We start from the raw sequence: 17,939 nt of genomic DNA, 5'->3' as shown, positions 1-17,939 counted from the left end.
GCCTCTGAGGCAGAGAATTCTGCAGATCCACAACTCTCTGTGAGGAAAAGTGTTTCCTCGTCTCTGTTCTAAATGCCTTACACCTTATTCTTAAACTGTGGTCCCTGGTTCTGGACACCCCAACATCGGGAACATGTTTTGTGTCCAAACCTTTAACAATCTAATATGTTTCAATAAGATATCCTCTCATCCATCTAAACTCCAGATTATGCAAGCCCAACCGCTCCATTCTCTCAGCATATAACAGTCCCGCCATCCCGGGAATTAACCTTGTAAACCTACGCTGCACTCCCTCAATAGCAAGAATGTCCCTCCTCTGATTTTCTTCCTCAAATCCCTGTTTCGCTTTCTTAGTTTTAGTTTTAGGGATTCAGCACGGAAACAAGCCTTTCAGCCCACGGAATCTGCGCCGACCAGCGATCCTCACACATTAACACTATCCTACACACACTAGGGACAATTTACACTTACATCGTCAATTAACCTACAGACCTGTACTTCTTTGAAGTGTGGGAGGAAACCAAAGATAACGGAGAAAATCTATGTCGGTTACAAGGAGAATGTACAAGCTCCATACAGACAGCACCAGTTGTCCGGATCGAACCCGGGTCTCTTTCTTGGCAAACTGTAACCAAGCCATCCTATTTTTGTGGCTAACCAGTGGTTTGCATCTTGCAGTGTAGCCTCTGTATTTCTGTTCATGAAGTCCTCTGCGGACAGTGGTCATTGACAAATCCACACCTGACTCCTGAAGAGTGTTTCTGATCTGTCGGACAGGTTTTGGGGATTTTTCTGTATTATAGATATAATGAAGCGAGTCATACTCATGTCAAGGTACAACATATGTTTATTAAGGTTCACTCACAGCATTCGTCTGTATGGTGTTATGGTGGGCTAGCAGCTACTCACACTAATTACTTAAGCAGACTTCTATTAATAGGAGACCCGCCGAGTGGAGGTGGCGAAGTAGGAGAGCAGGGCGCTGAATGCCGTGGAGAGGCCGTGGGGGACACAGTCTGCGGTTGTTGAGCAGTCGGCCCGGTAGTGGGAGGGTATATAAAACGTGTGACCTCAGGATATGGAGTTGCAGGACGTAGTTCCTTCACAGGAAGGAGATGTTGACGGTTGCGTCTGTAAAGGCCTCCGTCCGCCTTTACCAGGTAGGAGCGCAGTTCTTTGGCAGGGCTGTGGATGTGACTCAGACGGCCATAGCCCTTGTTGGTCTGGAGGCAATCAACTGTCCACTGGAGAGAGGTTGAAGTGACTTGCTGGACTTGTCCAAAGATTGGTTTTCTGCATCATGCTTCTTTTGGAGTTGTTTCTGGACCACAGGAGGTGAACGGACCTGGGGCTGCAACAGCTGCTGGGATACAGGCAGGGCAGCAGGGGTTTGGTGAGACATCAGTCGTTGGGCTGGAGAACCCAGTATAGGATCGTGGACAATGTTCCTTAAGTTGAGCAGGCCCAGGTAGACGTTGGATTTGACAAGATAGGAATGCCCGATTAATTGGTTTGTGCTCCGGACAGCCCATTCGGTGAGTCTGTTGGACTGTGGAAACTCAGGGCGGCTGGTGATATGTTGAAAGTTCCATCGTTGAGCATAGTTTCTGAAGAGCCGGCTGGTGAACTGACTGCCGTTGTCGGATATGAGGCGTGCAGGGGAACCGTGCACGGAGAAGTGGCGTGACAACTTCTGGATGACTGCATCAGATATAATGCATACCTGCCAACTAGTCCACTTTATCGTATGTTCCGATTTTTAAGTTAAAAAAGTGTGAAAAATCGGAACAGTACTATTTTGAAATGAGGGAGAAAAAAAATGACCAATCAACCGCTGCCTCTAAGGGGGTTACGTCCAATCACCGACCAGCTTTCCTTAAAATTCCCATCCAATCAGCCGCTGTCTCCAAGGTCATTGTGTTCAATCACATAATCCGCTGATCACTCGGCGGCCAATCAGACGCTGTCTCCGAGGGGCGTTACGGCCAATCACCGACCAGCTTCCCTTACTGAAGCAGAAGATGGCTGCAGATGGGGAGTGAAGGAGGGGAAGGAGTGGGGGAGAGAGAGAGAGAGAGAGAGAGAAAGAGTCGGCTGCCTGCCCCCTCTTTTCGGGCCTACGTCCGTGCACGTGTGTCCCTGGAGAGGGAACATGCGGTGCTCACGGGGACTTTGGAGGTATTCCGTGGGCGCTGGTCACCGCGGTGGGGTTGATTTTGTTTTGTGAGAAGTAGACTTGATCTGTTTAGTATTTGTGATGTGTTGGAGAAAAAAAAAAAAACAAGAGAGAGAGAGAGAGAGAGAGAGAGAGAGAGAAGAGGCATGCCGTTTCGAGAGAGAGATCCAGCCCTTTAGAGGGTTTCCAGCCCTTTAACGTTTCCCCAGGCCATGGGAAAACGTTGCTGCCAAATGACTTTTAATTATCAACATAGACAAATGCAAGAAAGCAGCTATGACAAATAATACACAATAAATTGTATTACAAATACACAATAAACAAGTCATGCATTCTTGTACTCTTACATGGGTATGACCGCACATAAAAAATAATTATTTGGCGCTCGCACTCCTTCAACCCGCCCACTCAGAGTAAGATTTTTCATTTTCAATTGTTGGCAAGTATGGTAATGGTTTGGAGTAGGTCCTTTTCGAATGAGCCCGAATATGAGTCGACGAGGACTAGGTAGTGTTTCCCATGCCTTTCGAATATGTCGGTGGCTACCGTGGACCACGGCAGAGGTGGAATTCAGTGCGATAGTAAGGGTTGTTTCTGTTGGTGTGGCGCTAGGCTTTTGCAGATGGCGTAGACTTCAGTTTTTTCTCGTATATGCTTGGTCATACCAGACCAATAAAACATGCTCTGCGCCGGTTGTAAGGTTGCCTCTACACCGGGGTGGCCCCTGTGGATATCATCTTAGTACTTGTCCCAAAGAACAGCTGTGATGACTGCTTTGTGACCCTTGACTATAATCTCATCCTGTATCACCAGTTCGTTGCGAACCAAGTAGTATGGATGAATCGCGAGTGGGGTGCTGTGTTGTTTATCCGGCCAGCCACGCCGGATGACTGCAGATAGCAATTGTAAAGTATATTCAGCAGCCGTGTGCTCTGCCAGGCTGCTTAGGCACTGTGGGAACATTCGATACCTTCATTACCGAGAACTGGTCCTGTTCAGAGGGCTTTTGTTCGCTGGTTTTGAGTGGGGCCCTTGATAGCGTGTCAGCGATGTGCATGTCCTGGCCCTTTTTGTAGACTATTTTGAAATTGAAATGCTGCAGCTTCATCATCATCCATTGCAGGTGAGCCAGGGTGGCGTGGATGGGCTTGTTCAAGATAGTGACCAGCGGCTGGTGGTCTGTTTCCACAGTCACAGACTTTCCAAAAATAAGGTCCTTGAATTTTGTGCAGGCGAACACCACTGCAAGTAACACGTTTTCAATTTGGGCGTATCGTTGTTCAGTATCAGTCAGGGTGCGGGAGGCATATACCACAGGCTTGTGGTCGCCGTCGGTGGTGGTTTGCAGATAGGCAGCACCAAGTCCGTACTGGGACGCATCGCATGTGAGTGTCACTGGCAACTCTAGAGCAAAATATGCGAGGGTGGGAGCTCAGATTGGGAATTAATTTTCCCAGATAGTTGACCATTCCCAGGAATCTCTTAACTCGTAACATCAGTAGGAACCGGCATCTCGTTGATGGCAGTAGTTTTGGATGGGTCCGGTCTGAGACCATCACTAGTGAAAACATGCCCAACGTAGCTAACTTCCGGGACCCAAAACTTACATTTCAGGGGATTGAGCTTGAGATGAATGTCTTTGGCATGGTACAGCACTCTCTTCAGATTGTCGTCCTCTTCAGCCATGTCACATCCGTAAACGAGAATGTCATCAACACTGATGGCGCATGGATACCCCGCAAACAGTTGTTCCACTGTGTGCTGGAAAACACCGCTAGCAGAGTTGATACTGAAGGGCATTCTCAGAAGGGCCACCCAGCAGATACTCACACAATATCAAGAACTGTTTGATGAGGAGCTTGGAAAGCTGCCCCTCAAATACAATATCGCCGTGCATCCCAAAATCACTTTGGTGGTCCGAGCCCCACACTGTTCCGCATGCCATGCACGACAGAGTACACAATGAGCTCCAGCGGGTGGTCTCGCTGGGTGTCATAGCTACAGTTACTGACCCATCTGACTGGGTTTCCACCATGGTGGTTGCAATGGAAAAAAACAAGGAAGAAATCCGAATCTGCATCAACCCCAGAGACCTAAACACAGCAATCAAACACCCACACTCGATGCGAACAGTAGAGGAAGTTGCTGCTCAGATAGGCAATGCATTCGTCTTCTCCATTCTGGATGCCAAAAGCTCGTTTTGACAGATCCCACTTCTGACACCATGTAATAAAGCGAGCCATACGCATGTCAAGGTACAGCACATCTAAATACTTTTGTGTGTGTGTGTTTGTGTGCTCGCCGAAATGGGGAGATTTCTACATTTTTCAGTAGAGATTTTCCGTGGGATTTTAGAAATTCACTCCTCTGTACATTTGGTACATTATTTTCCTGACATTTTAATTAAAATTGTTGACCAATCTGACCGCTGCCCAGCTGCTGACGTTACAATAACAGTGACATTTATACATCTTCTGGTAGAAATTTTCCTTATGATTTGAAAAATCCACTCCTCTATAAATTTGCTCAATTATTTTCCGAGATATTTACTAAAATTAACACCAAACTGACATTTAAAAAAAATATAATGGCTGCCCAGCTGCTGACCCAAAACGTTGCTTATTTCCTACACTCCATAGATGCTGCCTCACCCGCTGAGTTTCTCCAGCATTTTTGTCTATCTTCGATTATCCAGCATCTGCAGTTCCTTCTTAAACATGTTTATTAAAGTTCACTCACAGCATTCTTCTGCATGTTGTTACTGTAGGCTAGCAGCTACTCAGACTAAGTACTCAAGCAGACTTCTGATAATATAAACCGCATAGTAAGCGGAGCTTCTACTAATAAACAATACAATTGGTTAGTAAGAAATAACCAATCTACAATAGAGAGAATTATTTTATTATCAATGTGAAGGTGTTCCTTGGCCTGCCAGTCCCTTTGCCATTAGTAAGCTCACCAGTGCTCTCTTTCTTCTTAATGATGTTCCAAATGGTTGATTTTGGTAAGCCTAAGGTTTGGCTGATGTCTCTAACAGTTTTATTCTTGTTTCTCAGTCTAATAATGGTTTATTTGACTTTAATTGACACAACTTTGGTCCTCATGTTGATAAACAGCAATAAAAGTTTCCAAAGTTGATGGAAAGACTGGAAGAAAGGTGCTGCGAGCTCTCTTATACCTGCATTAAGGAGGCAATTAAACACACCTGACATATTAGATTCAGATTCACATTCACATTTATTGTCACAATTAAGGTACAGTGATATTTGAGTTACCATGCAGCCATACAATTAAAAGAAGACAACACAATTAAAAAGAACGATAGAACTTAACATAAACACCCACCACTGTGATGGAAGGCAATAAAGTTCAGTCAGTCTTGCTCCTTTTGTTCACCTTTTGTTTGGGGCCTTGACCCTCCATAGTCGCCGCTACGAACTTCCCGATTGTACAGGCCCTCTCATCGGGATGATCGGAGCTCCGACGTCAGGACTGATGGAACACACTCCGTCCGCTCTTGGAGTGCCCAAATCGGCCACTTTCTTACCGGAGACTGCGGCTTCATGATGTTAAAGTCAGCAGGCCGGCGGTTGGAGCCTTTCTCCTGGCTCCACGATGGAAGTCCTTGCCGCGCCTGCTGCTGAAGCTCTGGGCCGTCTCCGAGAAAGGCCGCTCCAATCCAAGTTGTCAGGACACGAGGGAGGACGAAAATGCGACTAGTAGAAAAGTCGCATCTCCCCCGAGGTAAGTGACTGGAAATGGTTTCCCCCTCCCCACCCCCCCAACCCCCACATAAAAACATTCCGAGAGACATTAACACATATGTTTAGATACACTAAAAAAAAACAAAAAAAGTCGAAATGACTGACAAACTGCTGGTGAGACTGCTGCGCGCAGCGCCACACAATGACTTAATACAGACGCCTTTGAAGCCATGTGTCCCAAATTTTATGGTGCCCTGAAATGGAGGGAACTTTGTATAAACACAGCTGTAATTTCTACATGGTGAAACCAAAATGTATGAAAATGGTCTTTATTAAATTATTGCACTGTGCACTTTAACCACGTGATTTTTTTCTATTACAAATCTCAAATTGTGGAGTACAGAGGCAAATAAATAAATGATGGGTCTGTCCCAAACATTATGGAGGGCACTGTACTTACTGAATATTACTGTTTGAGTGCAAAGAATACAACTCTATTATCATCTATTTCTAAGATTCATGTATGTATGTATGCTGTATTTCTAAGATTCATTTATGTATACTGGCCATGACATCAGGCCATGACATCAGGATTTTATTTATGTGTTCACACTGAACAGGTGGGTTTCCTTTGGATGCTCCAGTTTCCTCCCACATCACAAAATGTGTAGGTTTTGTAAGTTAATTGGTCTTTGTCAATTTGCCTATGATGTGCAGGGAGTAGATGAAAAGGTACGATAACATAGAACTAGTGTTAACAGGTGATCGATGGTCAGTGTGGACATAGTGGGCTGAAGGGCCCATTTGCATGCTGCATCCTTAAAGCAAACATCCAAGATGACAAAGATCACTCCATTGCCAAGCCATCTTCTTGTGAGCTTGACAACATCTCTGGGCCTGAAATCCCTGGTAGTGGTAAATATGGAGAGGAGCAGAATATTATTCCACATGCACTTTATCCTTCGTCCAGAAAATATAGTGGAGAAGGATGGGAGGAAAGCACAGACATTTTCTGTATTCCCCTCTCACACTAGGCAGCTCATGACAACTTGGGAATTCATCAATTATTCAACAGCCAAGAACAGCTCCAGATTGTGTGGAGTGTTTGGACAGACTCCAGGGCTGCAATAAATGGAGAGGATCAATCCCAGTTTCGATCAAATTCCTTTTCTATTTGGCCTACTAAAGCCATGAGAGAACAAGGAAAAGAGCTTCCTCCTCCTCATCATCACTGTGCCAGGGGCTTCCCCCTATCACAGATCCCCACGATGCTGCCAGAGCGAGCATCTTCACAGCTCCGCATCATCCCTCATCATCCCCTTCCCGCCTGTTTGAAACTGGGCCTGGATTGTTGCCTGGCGCTCGACACACGTCTAGTTTTAACGTTTTCCGAGGTAGGTAGACCTACCTACCTCGGCCTCCCTGCCTCCATTAGTGTAGCTGCCACATCATCTTGCTTCTTTTATATTCCTTACTTTAAAAAAAAGGGCTTTTGTTCTCTGTGCTGAATTTATTTCTCATTAATGAGAACAATCGAGGCTTAGTTGTGCTATTATATCATTAGTGATGCCAGTTTCCAAATTAATGGTGTAAATTTGATTGAATGCCTGTGCATTCTCGCACATTTGCAATATTTCTTTCATATCGAATTGCCTGAAATATTTCTGTTTTGGTCTGAATCCAAATCATGATTACGCAATTCAGATTTATTGTAGGTTATTGTGCTGTTGATTTTCCTCAATTAGTTGCAATGCAAACACGGTAAGAAAATAGACAGAAGCCAGGCTCCGAGTTATATATTTGGAGAATTCCCTTTCACAAGGGTTGTATTACTTTTCAATTCCTCATTAAGCTACTGGATGGTGGCTGATAAATTAAATGAGCAAAGTATTTTATTAATGAGACAAACTTCCAAGGAACTGGGGCAGCATTTTTACTGTGTACTCCTGGCAAGTTCTATGCTGAACAATACAGCCACAATTTGAAGAGGTACTGTTCTGAATGTGTCTCTAACCAATATCGTAAGTGAGAGAGGCATGGATGGGGCCGACAGTCAACATCTCTGTCACGGGATGGAAATGTCAAATGGGGGGGAATGCTTTTTTACATATAGTGATGGGTTCCTGGAACACACTGTCAGGGTTGGTGGTGGTTGCAGGTACAAGAGCAACATTTAAGAAGCATTTTGAAAGGCACATGGTGTGCAGGGAATGGGTGGATATGGACCACTTGCAGGCAGATGAGATTGTTTTGCATCATGTCAAACACAATCATTGTGGCTGAAGGGCCTGTTCCTCTCCTGTACTATGTTTTGTATACTCTGCACATCAACATAGGAAAAACAGATTAATATACGCAACTTTGACTGCGTGATCACTGGTGCATTCCCATTTTTCACTCAGTCGTGTCGTCATTTCTCTCCCACTCTGCCACTCGCATGTTTTATTTTGTTCCCTTACTTCACAACATGCCAGGTGCCTGGGTCACTGTGGGCAGCTGCAAGAGCACTGGTCACCATTTTCAGTGTAATGGGCCTGTCCCACTTGAGCGATGTTTTAGGCGACTAGGCTGTCGTCACATGGTTGCCACATGGGTGCCACCTGTATGGTCGTGAGTAGCCTCGCCAGTCACCCAAAGAGTCGCAGCGTCTTTCTGGTCACCGCTGGATTTTCAACATGGTGAACAATTTTCAGAGACAGACTGCGACAGTGGGTTTGACGCCAATGAGCATAGCTTGACTTCTCCTGATGTAGGTGCTGTTGTAGTTGTCACCAGGTTAACATAGGTTGTCGCCAGGTGACATAGGTTGTCGCCGGTGCTGACATGGTTTTTATTGTTGTTAAAGGGCCTGTCATACGTTCACGACCTAATTCACGACCTCTGCCGAGTTTGCCCATGACTCATACTCGCAGCATGTTTGTCACGAGATCATAGGAGGTCGTAGGTAGGTCATAGCAGGCCGTGATGCTAGTTGTAGGCACTCGTGGCATCACGTAGGTCGGGGTGTTTTTTCAACATGATGAAAAATGTCCACGAGTAAAAAAGGTTGTGAATTAGGTCGTGAAAGTGGGACAGGCCCTTAAGTGGGAGGCCCATTACTGTTATTTGCTCTTGAAAAGGGTAATGTTGAAACACTCCATATTCCAGTGCTGTTGGCTGTAGCTGTTGCTGCCACATTTTCCATGACAGCAAAATGGTTATCCAGGTATCTGTATCATTGTGTTTAAAATTACTGCTACTGTAATTCTTTTGTTAAACATGGGGCCAAAGGTTATGGTAGTATCTAATAAGGGACTGCTCCATGTGTAACAATAACAAGGAAAGCACAACATTAATTCTTCCGCTACCCGGTGTGAAACATCATCAGCTGGTAACATGAAATAATATCAAACACTTGCTCTGAGAGGGGAGAAGGAAGCTAGCGTCCATTGTGTGATGAGTTGCTTGCATCCATTCAGGAAGCACTCCATTGGAAAGAACCCTTGCTGCTCAATGAATGTGTACACGTGAGGCAAAACTCCTGACTGGATGCTGTTTCTGCAGGCCCCAGACAATAATCAGCTGGCATGCATACATGAGGTCGTGGAGCACTAAATGAATGGTGAAGAATTGCTTTGGTTCATATTGTTCGATTGTTATCATTGCCCTTGGATGAGCTGATCCCCTTGATGTCTGAGTGTATGAGACTTCAGTGGTTCAAGAGATTCCACAAATAGGTGGTGCAGCGGTACAGTTGCTGCCTTACAGCGCCAGAGACCCAGGGTCGATCCCGGCTATGGATTCTATCTGTACATTCTCCCCGTGAATGCGTGGGTTTTCTCTGAGAACTTTGTTTTTCCTCCCACACTACAAAGACGTACAGGGCTTGTAGGTTAATTGGCTTGGTATATATGTAAAAAATGGACCCTAGTGCAGGATAGTGTAATGTGCGGGGATCGCTGGTCGGTGCAGACTTGGTGGGCCAAAGGGCTTGTTTCCACACTATACCTTTAAACTAAACCAAATAGTAAAGCATACCTCGTGGTAGCGCATTGCATCTCTTGTTCCCTGGAGATGGTACCATGCACCATCTGGTTGGGGAAAATGTCCCAGTTTTAGGGTCATTTACCAGAACAGCGAGTGATGCTTTGCATAGCCTAAAACTCAAGTGTAAAATTCGAAAAATGTTATCAAAAATAAAGTGGATACTCATTGTTCATTAATATAAGACTTGGAACTCCTCAGGAAGCAATGGTGGAAAAACTAGTTCAGTACTGCTCGCTGTTTGGTGTAACTGAACCATCCTACCACAACCAGAGAGCAGTCCTGAACTGCTATCAGACTATCTTTAATCAGACTTTATTGGCTTTAGCTTGCACTGAACGTTACTGCCTTATCATGTATCTGTACACTGTGAATGGCTCGATTGTAATCTTTCCGCTGGCCAGTTAGCACGCAACAAAAACTTTTCACTGTTTCTTGGTACACGTGACAATGAACAAAACTGGGCTGAGCCTGCATGATTTGCTCTTGAGACCGGTGCCACAACTACTGCTGGAAGGTGCTCAGAAAACGTGCACACCCGAGATATCCCTTGGTTAAAATGCAGCTTTAGAAATGTGGGGGATTGATTTGGGTTTTTTTTTACCCTTCAGTAAAGCAGATGATTAAAGTGTAATCTGTTTGATCAGAACCTTACTTCTGACTCCATTACACTCCTTGTCTCTTGTGGCAACTCCATCCATTTCCATGTCTGGTTATATCACACTGGAACACTGTCCCAAAATGATAAACTACATTTGCTGGGAATCTAAAATCAAAACAGAAAATGTCGGAGATACATAACAGGTCAAGGAGCATCTGTAAAGTTTTTGGTCGAATACCTCATCAGCTGTAACATTCATCCTCTTTCTCTTTTCAAAATGGTTGCCTGATCTACTGCACAACTTCAGGATTTTGTGTTTTTTAATTAAAAATCTGTAATATCTTATGTAAGAAATAAATATAAATAATATTTAGGGCGACACGGCAGCAGAGCGGTAGAGTTGCTGCCTTACAGCACTCACAGCGCTGGAGACCCGGGATCGATCTTGACTACGGGTGCTGTCTGTACGGAGTTTGTACGTTCTCCCTGTGACCTGCGTGGGTTTTCTCCGAGAACTTCAGTTTCCTCCCACACTCCAAAGACGTACAGGTTTGTAGGTTAATTGGCCTGTTATCAATGTAAAAAATGTCCCTAATGTTTGTATGGTAGTGTTAATGTGCGTGGATCGCTGGTTGGTGCTGACTCGTTTGGCTGAAGGTCATGTTTCCGCATTGTATCTCTAAACTAAACTAAACTAAAAAATACGGTTGATGAACAATTATGAATGTATAATTTCCCTGTTTTGTGTTTGAATATACTAATGTGCTCCTTATCTGATGCCCTTTTGTCTCATTTTCATCCTTATCCTTTGTCTACCCGCATGCCGATCAACCCTCCCTCACCTGTATCCACCTATCACTTTCCATGCTTTGTCCTGTTCCCCACCTCTTTTACAGCTTTTCCCTCCTACTATAGTCCATCTCAAGAAGCATCCCAACTTTAATCGTTCACTCCAGAAATGCTGCCTGGCCCACTTTGTGCTCTACTCAAGATTCAGCAACAGTGGTTCCTGGTGTCCCCATACTTATGTGCTCAACCGCATTAAGGATTTACATATAATTCAAGTTCATTTCTCATGACCAATTACCCTTTGAAACATTACCGTTTAATGGAACAAAAAATAGCTTGAGTTGTGCAAACATGAGATAAGACATGCTTTTTTGTTTCTTGTTTCTAGACTCCGAGGCCCTTAAATATTATAAAGCAAAGCAACGGGGAGCAGATCATTCGAAGGAGGACCCGAAAGCGGCTTAACCCCGAAGTATTGCAGACTGAGCAGGTCAACAAACAGCAGAGGGTAAGCAATGAGGAGCAGCTAAGCGACAGCCCACTAGACCGGAAAGTGGGGGAGCTCCCTTCAGAAGGTCAGCATCGGGAGCCTCAGCAGTCTAACCTGAGCAAACTTGATCTCTTTAGTTCTGTGAGTAAACCACATCAGGGCCAATCCACACTGGTGGTTGGCCAGGCAGTGGACCTTCACAGAAGAATGCAGCCTCTCCACGTACAAGTCAAGAGCCCTCAGGAAACCAGTGTTGACCCAGCAAATTGTTTGCCTACTTCAGAAGGGAAAGGAAGCTCAGAACGTGGGAGTCCAATTGAAAAATACCTTAGACCCACCAAGCACCCAAATTACTCGCCTCCTGGAAGCCCCATTGAGAAGTACCAGTATCCTTTATTTGGATTTCAATTTGTGCATAGTGATTTACAAAACGAAGCTGATTGGCTGAGGTTCTGGAGTAAATATAAATTGTCAGTCGCTGGGAATCAACACTACCATATGCCTGGCCTGTCAAATCCTTGCCAAAACTTTGTGCCTTATCCTGCCTTTAGCCTGCCTCCAAGTTTCTCGTCCCTTGGATCTGATAATGACATTCCTTTAGATCTGGCAACAAAGCATTCCAGGTCGGGACCAGCTGCAAATGGTGCCACAAAGGACAAAGCCAATGCATCAGTGGCCACCGCAGAGGAAAGCGTAGAAATCGTGGTCAAAACTCCGGACAAAGTTGACCGAGGCACTCAAGATGAATCACTGACAAAGTGCGTCCATTGCAGCATTCTCTTTATGGATGAAGTGATGTATGCATTGCATATGAGTTGCCACGGTGAGAGTGGACCTTTCCAGTGCAGCTTATGCCAGCATTTCTGTACAGACAAGTATGACTTCATGACGCACATTCAGAGGGGCCTGCATAGAAATGTGCAAACTGATAAAAAGTTGCAAAGCTAAGGAATAGAAGTTTTAGTACTGTAACACAATGAGTACATGTTGCATTTGGGAGAACAATCAGAATATTATTTTTCTAAAAAAGAGTAAATGTTAAACATTTGAAAATGATGGTGCCTGACACATTGTATAATTTTTTTCTATAAAGTATGCAACAAAAATATTGCATTATGCTTTAGAGTCAGAATACTGATTCTTTTCTAGCTGTTTACATTGTGCAAATGTAGCAAAAGAAGTAATGAAGCATCTATTTCAATTTCATTAGAATTTTTTTTTCTTTCATTATAGTAGCCCTGAATACCATCATGAAATAAATACGGTTGTTGCAAATGCAATGTATGGATGAAAAGTAGATGAACGTATTTTTCATGCTTAAATAGGGGAAAAAAAAGAGGGTAGCACTATGCATTCCACTTAATGAATATTAATGTATTTTGTGTTATCTATCAAAGCTCTTAATTCATATTGTTAAGCTTGAAAAGACTATATGCACATTTGTTAATTGCTTTTCAATATTATGTTTCAAGTGACACAGTTTGGAAGTTGATGGTTCTTATCAAATGACGTTGGAATCATGATCTTCTGTTGGTTTTGTTTATTTTCCATAGAATCATACATCAATCAGTCTTATAATGAAATGCAGTCTTGTTTCCATGCAGAGGCAGTGTTTCCAAGGTGCTTTAAAACATTTACTAATTTTAGAAACCTGGAAATAGATCTTAGCTTTTACAATTTTCCTTTGGTTTTCATATCTAACAATATTATTCAATGATGCATCCCAGTAAAATGATTCAAATCCGAAGAAAGCTAAAAGGAACCACTGCCTCTGGTTGAGGAGCAACTGGGACATGTTCCCAACTTTCATCATGCATGTAATTTAGTGATGTTTATTTCTTTTTTTTTTTTAATCGCACCTACACATTCTTTCTGTATCTTCCATGAAAGCTATTTCAGACAGAAATGAGGTCATTTACATCTAAACTTGAATAATAAAGTTTTACCAAAAGTATTAAGTGAAGTTTTCTGACAGTGACAATCTATTTTTGGGCCCCCTTTTCTTATCGTGATGAATTTGGTCACATTAAATTTGTATTGGGTTCCATCAACACGCAGTGAATGTGCAGACTTTTTAGTATACGTGCAATTATGTTGAAAAAATAGGAACATAGTTGTTTTTTTAACCAAATAACAATGAGTCTGGGATAAGCTTTTGATGTTCAGATCTCAAGCCGCAATAAACCCTCGGATTCTCAACAGAACAGTAGTCAATATCCTGTTTATTTTACAAGCACTTACTGTACATATTATAAAGGATTGTAGAAGGTGTTGATGCATGTTAGAAATTCACTGATGCCTGGAGGCCCACATTAGTCATTTTCTCTCAACTGTCAATATTTGCTGGTCAAAACTGGTTATTTTCCAAAAGCTCTTGTAACTAAAATTCAACGCTTTCCGATATGTAACAACCAAAGGTTGTATGGCAATGGTAGATCAGTAGCTTATCTGAAGTCTCATTAGTACAGATAGGGCTGAGCCTGAGCACATTAGAATCCACAGCAGCAACCATTAGTAAGCCGATATTTCAAAGGTAAGCAGGCTATCTGTCAAGGGGTACCTAAGCATTCACGAAAGCTGCCGCTCACAGGTTTTGACACTCAAATCCGTTCCCCTGACTGGCTTGTCCACGAGATATTCTTTAATAATATTTTATAAAATTGACCATGTGACGCTGCAGTGTTTGCACTTTTGTTAAAAAGAAACGTCGTTTCAGCTGCTTCTCGGGTCAAATGTCACAAAGGGTCAAATCACCTGAGTGCCAAAATGCTTTGTTGCTTTTATTTTCTGTTCCGTAATGGCACAGCTTGCAATTAATTTGTTTCCAGAGGAAATGATAAACTAAAATCACAAATATATTGGAAGCTATTTGAAATCTATTGTTCAGTAAACAACGTGTGAGTGGCCTAAAGAATAGATAACAAAATATCATGCACATTACTGTATGTAAGAAGGAAACATATATAATGCTTTAGTAGTTTTGAAAAGTCCCAAGATGTGGTTGTACGAAATCTGGTGGTGTTGGTAGTCAGACGTGGTCAGGCATTTCATTCAATGGATGAATACAGTGGTGATGAACAGGATTTAATTCTGACCTCCAATGTTGGAGGCCTAGGCAAAGTTTTCATGTTTTCAATGAGACCACGTGCCTTTTCTCCAGATGCTCCTGTTTCCTCCTAACTGCTGACTATGTGCAGGTTGGCTCCTGCAAATTGCTCCCAATTTGTATGTAAGTCGTAGAATCTGAGGGGAAGCATTCAGACTGCGGGAATAATATAAAGGGCTTTGTGTAAATGAGTGTTTGGTGGCCTGTCTGGACTCCTGGGCCTGAAAGCCTTGTTTCTATGCTCCGTATGTCTGTCCCTCTAATGTTGAACAGCATGAATATTAACGTACAATTCCGTGCCTTGATCCATCTGTTTATTCCTTTGATTGGAGCACCCATGGAGTTACAGGAAAAACAAGGGAGATTGCAAACAGGACACGGGAGAGATTTGAGGTTGTTCCAATTCAAGGGTTCTGGAGGGACACTTACAGATTTCATCCTTGCTCATCCTTGATGAAATTCTCACTCGGGTTTGTAATATTTGTAATACTGTAACCTCAATAAAGCTGCCCAAAAAATGTTTCCGAGAGTCTCCAATAAAAGATATGAATAAGGTCAAACATTAGATTTAACAGAAACAAAAGCAATGGGGTAAGGAGAGAGAGGTTCAAATTGGTCAAAGGTTACTGTGTGGCTATTAATAATGTATGACAGAGAATAATCAGTGTATGGAACAGACTTCAGGTGGAGCATTGGATGTAAAAACTCAGCATTTTAAAAACAAATAATTGGAATGTAAGATGGAAGAATTAAGATGAGCCAAATGCGTTCCTCATCTGTAAGACATACATAATTTGGTTTCCATTATACAGAATGTTATCATTAGTCATACGGCAGTAAATCAATAGTTAAATACTAATTACAAGTATGTCTCTGATTTACTATTCACTTGCCGTCATAAAAATAATACATGTTAGGTTTTGAACATAAGGTTCTGGTGCACTGATTACCAACATTTCGGAGTCAGCAGCACTCAAACATGTATCGGTTACCATGAAATTATTTCTGAAGTCTTTAATCAGGACAAAATGTATGAGGCTGCAAAGAGCTGACACTATTATTTGTTTGCTGTATTTACCTGGGTGAGTAGCCTTTTCAAACTGTGATTAATAATTTCAAGGACATGTGTTTTGAAGTATCTTGATGTTGAACTTGAAGCCATTGCAAGGTGATACACCTTCAAAAAATATATATTGGAGTAGGTTAAAAAACTGCAGCAGGATAAAGTAATAATTGCCTTTACTAGGAATGCTCAGACTTTATATGAGAAGAAGAATAATCTCCCATGAACTCAATATGCTTGTTCTTTCGGGTTTGCAAGATCAAAGTTATGTTCCTATGAGACATTTTGCCCTGAACATCATCCTTGCTTATTGTAATTAATTTCATGTAAACTTTCATTCATCAAAATCTTTTTGTGTCTATTGTCCAATTACTTGACTGTTCAATGATGCTTCTCATTCTGCAGCAGCCCATTAGCTCCGGGTCATGTGTTACTTAAACTGCGTCAGATATGGCCTTTAATCATTCATGGGTGTCCCGATGCATCTTCAGAGCTCTTGGTAATGGAGAGCACATTAATTTTCCATTTGGAGTCACATTTTGTTGAAATTGGAGCAAATGGAGCACCTCCTCACCGATCCTGCAGTTTGAACATTATGGGTGATTGGAAAACACTTTTTCAATTACAGATTCATATTTCATTGTTTCTTCCAAACATGGGTTGATTATTTTGTAATGTCTTTCTTTTATTTTCTTGGTATTAAAGAACAAAAATCCAATGTGCATCAGTTTATCTTTACATTGGCATGATATTTTGCTAAGGATCACTTTGAGATGGGCTAACTATTGGTATGCACAACATTACCGATCTACCGTCACTTCTCTGGCCAATGTACTTATCCAATAATGACAGTGGTCATTTCAAAGCAGACATGTATTTTTTCCTCTACATGATCTCTCTCCCCTCCACTGTAGTTTGATGGGGATCTCAGGCAGGTCCTTTCTATTTCCTTTTTATTTACATGGATATGACAGGTTTAGAAGGATATGGACCAAACGCAGGCAGGTGGGACTAGTGTAGCAAGGACATGTTGGCTGGTGAGGGCAAGTTGAGCTGAAGGGCCTGTTTCCCCACTGTATCATTGTGACACTGACTCCTGCACTTCTGTTCTCATTTTCCTTTGTACCACCCATAATAAGAATAGGGTTCCTCTCATCTTCATCTTCATTTTGCATCCTATAAGTATTTGCATTCAGTGGACTAATCTCCCGAATTTCCGATGCCAGTATTGGACACATCTTCCTTTCCTCCTTCAACATTTCAAAAGGGCTGTCCCTCTTAGGACATTCTGCTTGCTTCACACCACTGGCACACATTTCCCATTTCGAGGTGTCCTCTGCAAACTAAACTCACTTCCTTCTCTTCATCCAATGACCCAAGATCTTCAGCTTGGTGAAAGAGCAATTTACTTGTATCTCTTCCAATTTAATATACTACTCATCATGTCGCATCCTCTGTCGTGTGCAAACTAAATTTAGAAAAGGTGACTGGAGGATGACTAATTGATGGTCCCATCCCATAATGACCTCTTTGTATTTGGCCTCCTGCATTGTTCCAACAAAGCTCCGCGTAATCGCAAGAACCAGCACTCATCTTCTATTACACTTTACTGCATTTAACAAGGAATTCAATAATATCAGATAATTGGTCATTACCCAACTTTAAAAAAAAAAATCACATTTTCACCATTCACAGAATTAGAGTCATAGAGTGATACAGTGTAGAAACGGGCCCTTCGGCCCAACCTGCCCACACCGGCCAACGCGTCCCAGCTACACTAGTCCCACCTGCCAGCATTTGGTCCATATCCCTCCAAACTTTCCAATTCATGTGCCTGTCTAATAATTTCTTAATGTTGTGATAGTCCCTGTCTCAACTACCTCCTCTGGCAGCTTGTTCCATACACCCACCACACTTTGTGTGAAAAAATAACCCCTCAGATTCCTATTAAATATTTTTCCTTTCACCTTAAACCTGCGTCCCCATA

The 17,939-nt window shown here is 42.7% G+C and overlaps 1 protein-coding gene across 5 annotated transcripts in view; it reads left to right on the top strand.

The window, feature by feature from the left end:
• trps1 (trichorhinophalangeal syndrome I) overlaps positions 1 to 13,734 on the top strand; it is a 239,153-nt gene extending 225,419 nt beyond the window's left edge. For all 5 annotated transcript variants that reach the window (XM_055634582.1, XM_055634579.1, XM_055634578.1 and 2 more), the window contains exon 6: positions 11,682 to 13,734. In XM_055634582.1, coding sequence (XP_055490557.1) covers positions 11,682 to 12,731 — 1,050 coding nt within the window. In that variant the 3' untranslated portion in view covers positions 12,732 to 13,734. The remainder of the gene's footprint in view (positions 1 to 11,681) is intronic.
• The last annotated feature ends 4,205 nt before the right edge of the window (positions 13,735 to 17,939 follow it).

Source organism: Leucoraja erinacea, chromosome 4, assembly GCF_028641065.1.
Source record: "Leucoraja erinacea ecotype New England chromosome 4, Leri_hhj_1, whole genome shotgun sequence".
NCBI lineage: Eukaryota > Metazoa > Chordata > Chondrichthyes > Rajiformes > Rajidae > Leucoraja > Leucoraja erinaceus.
This window is presented reverse-complemented; position numbering and strand designations above follow the sequence as displayed.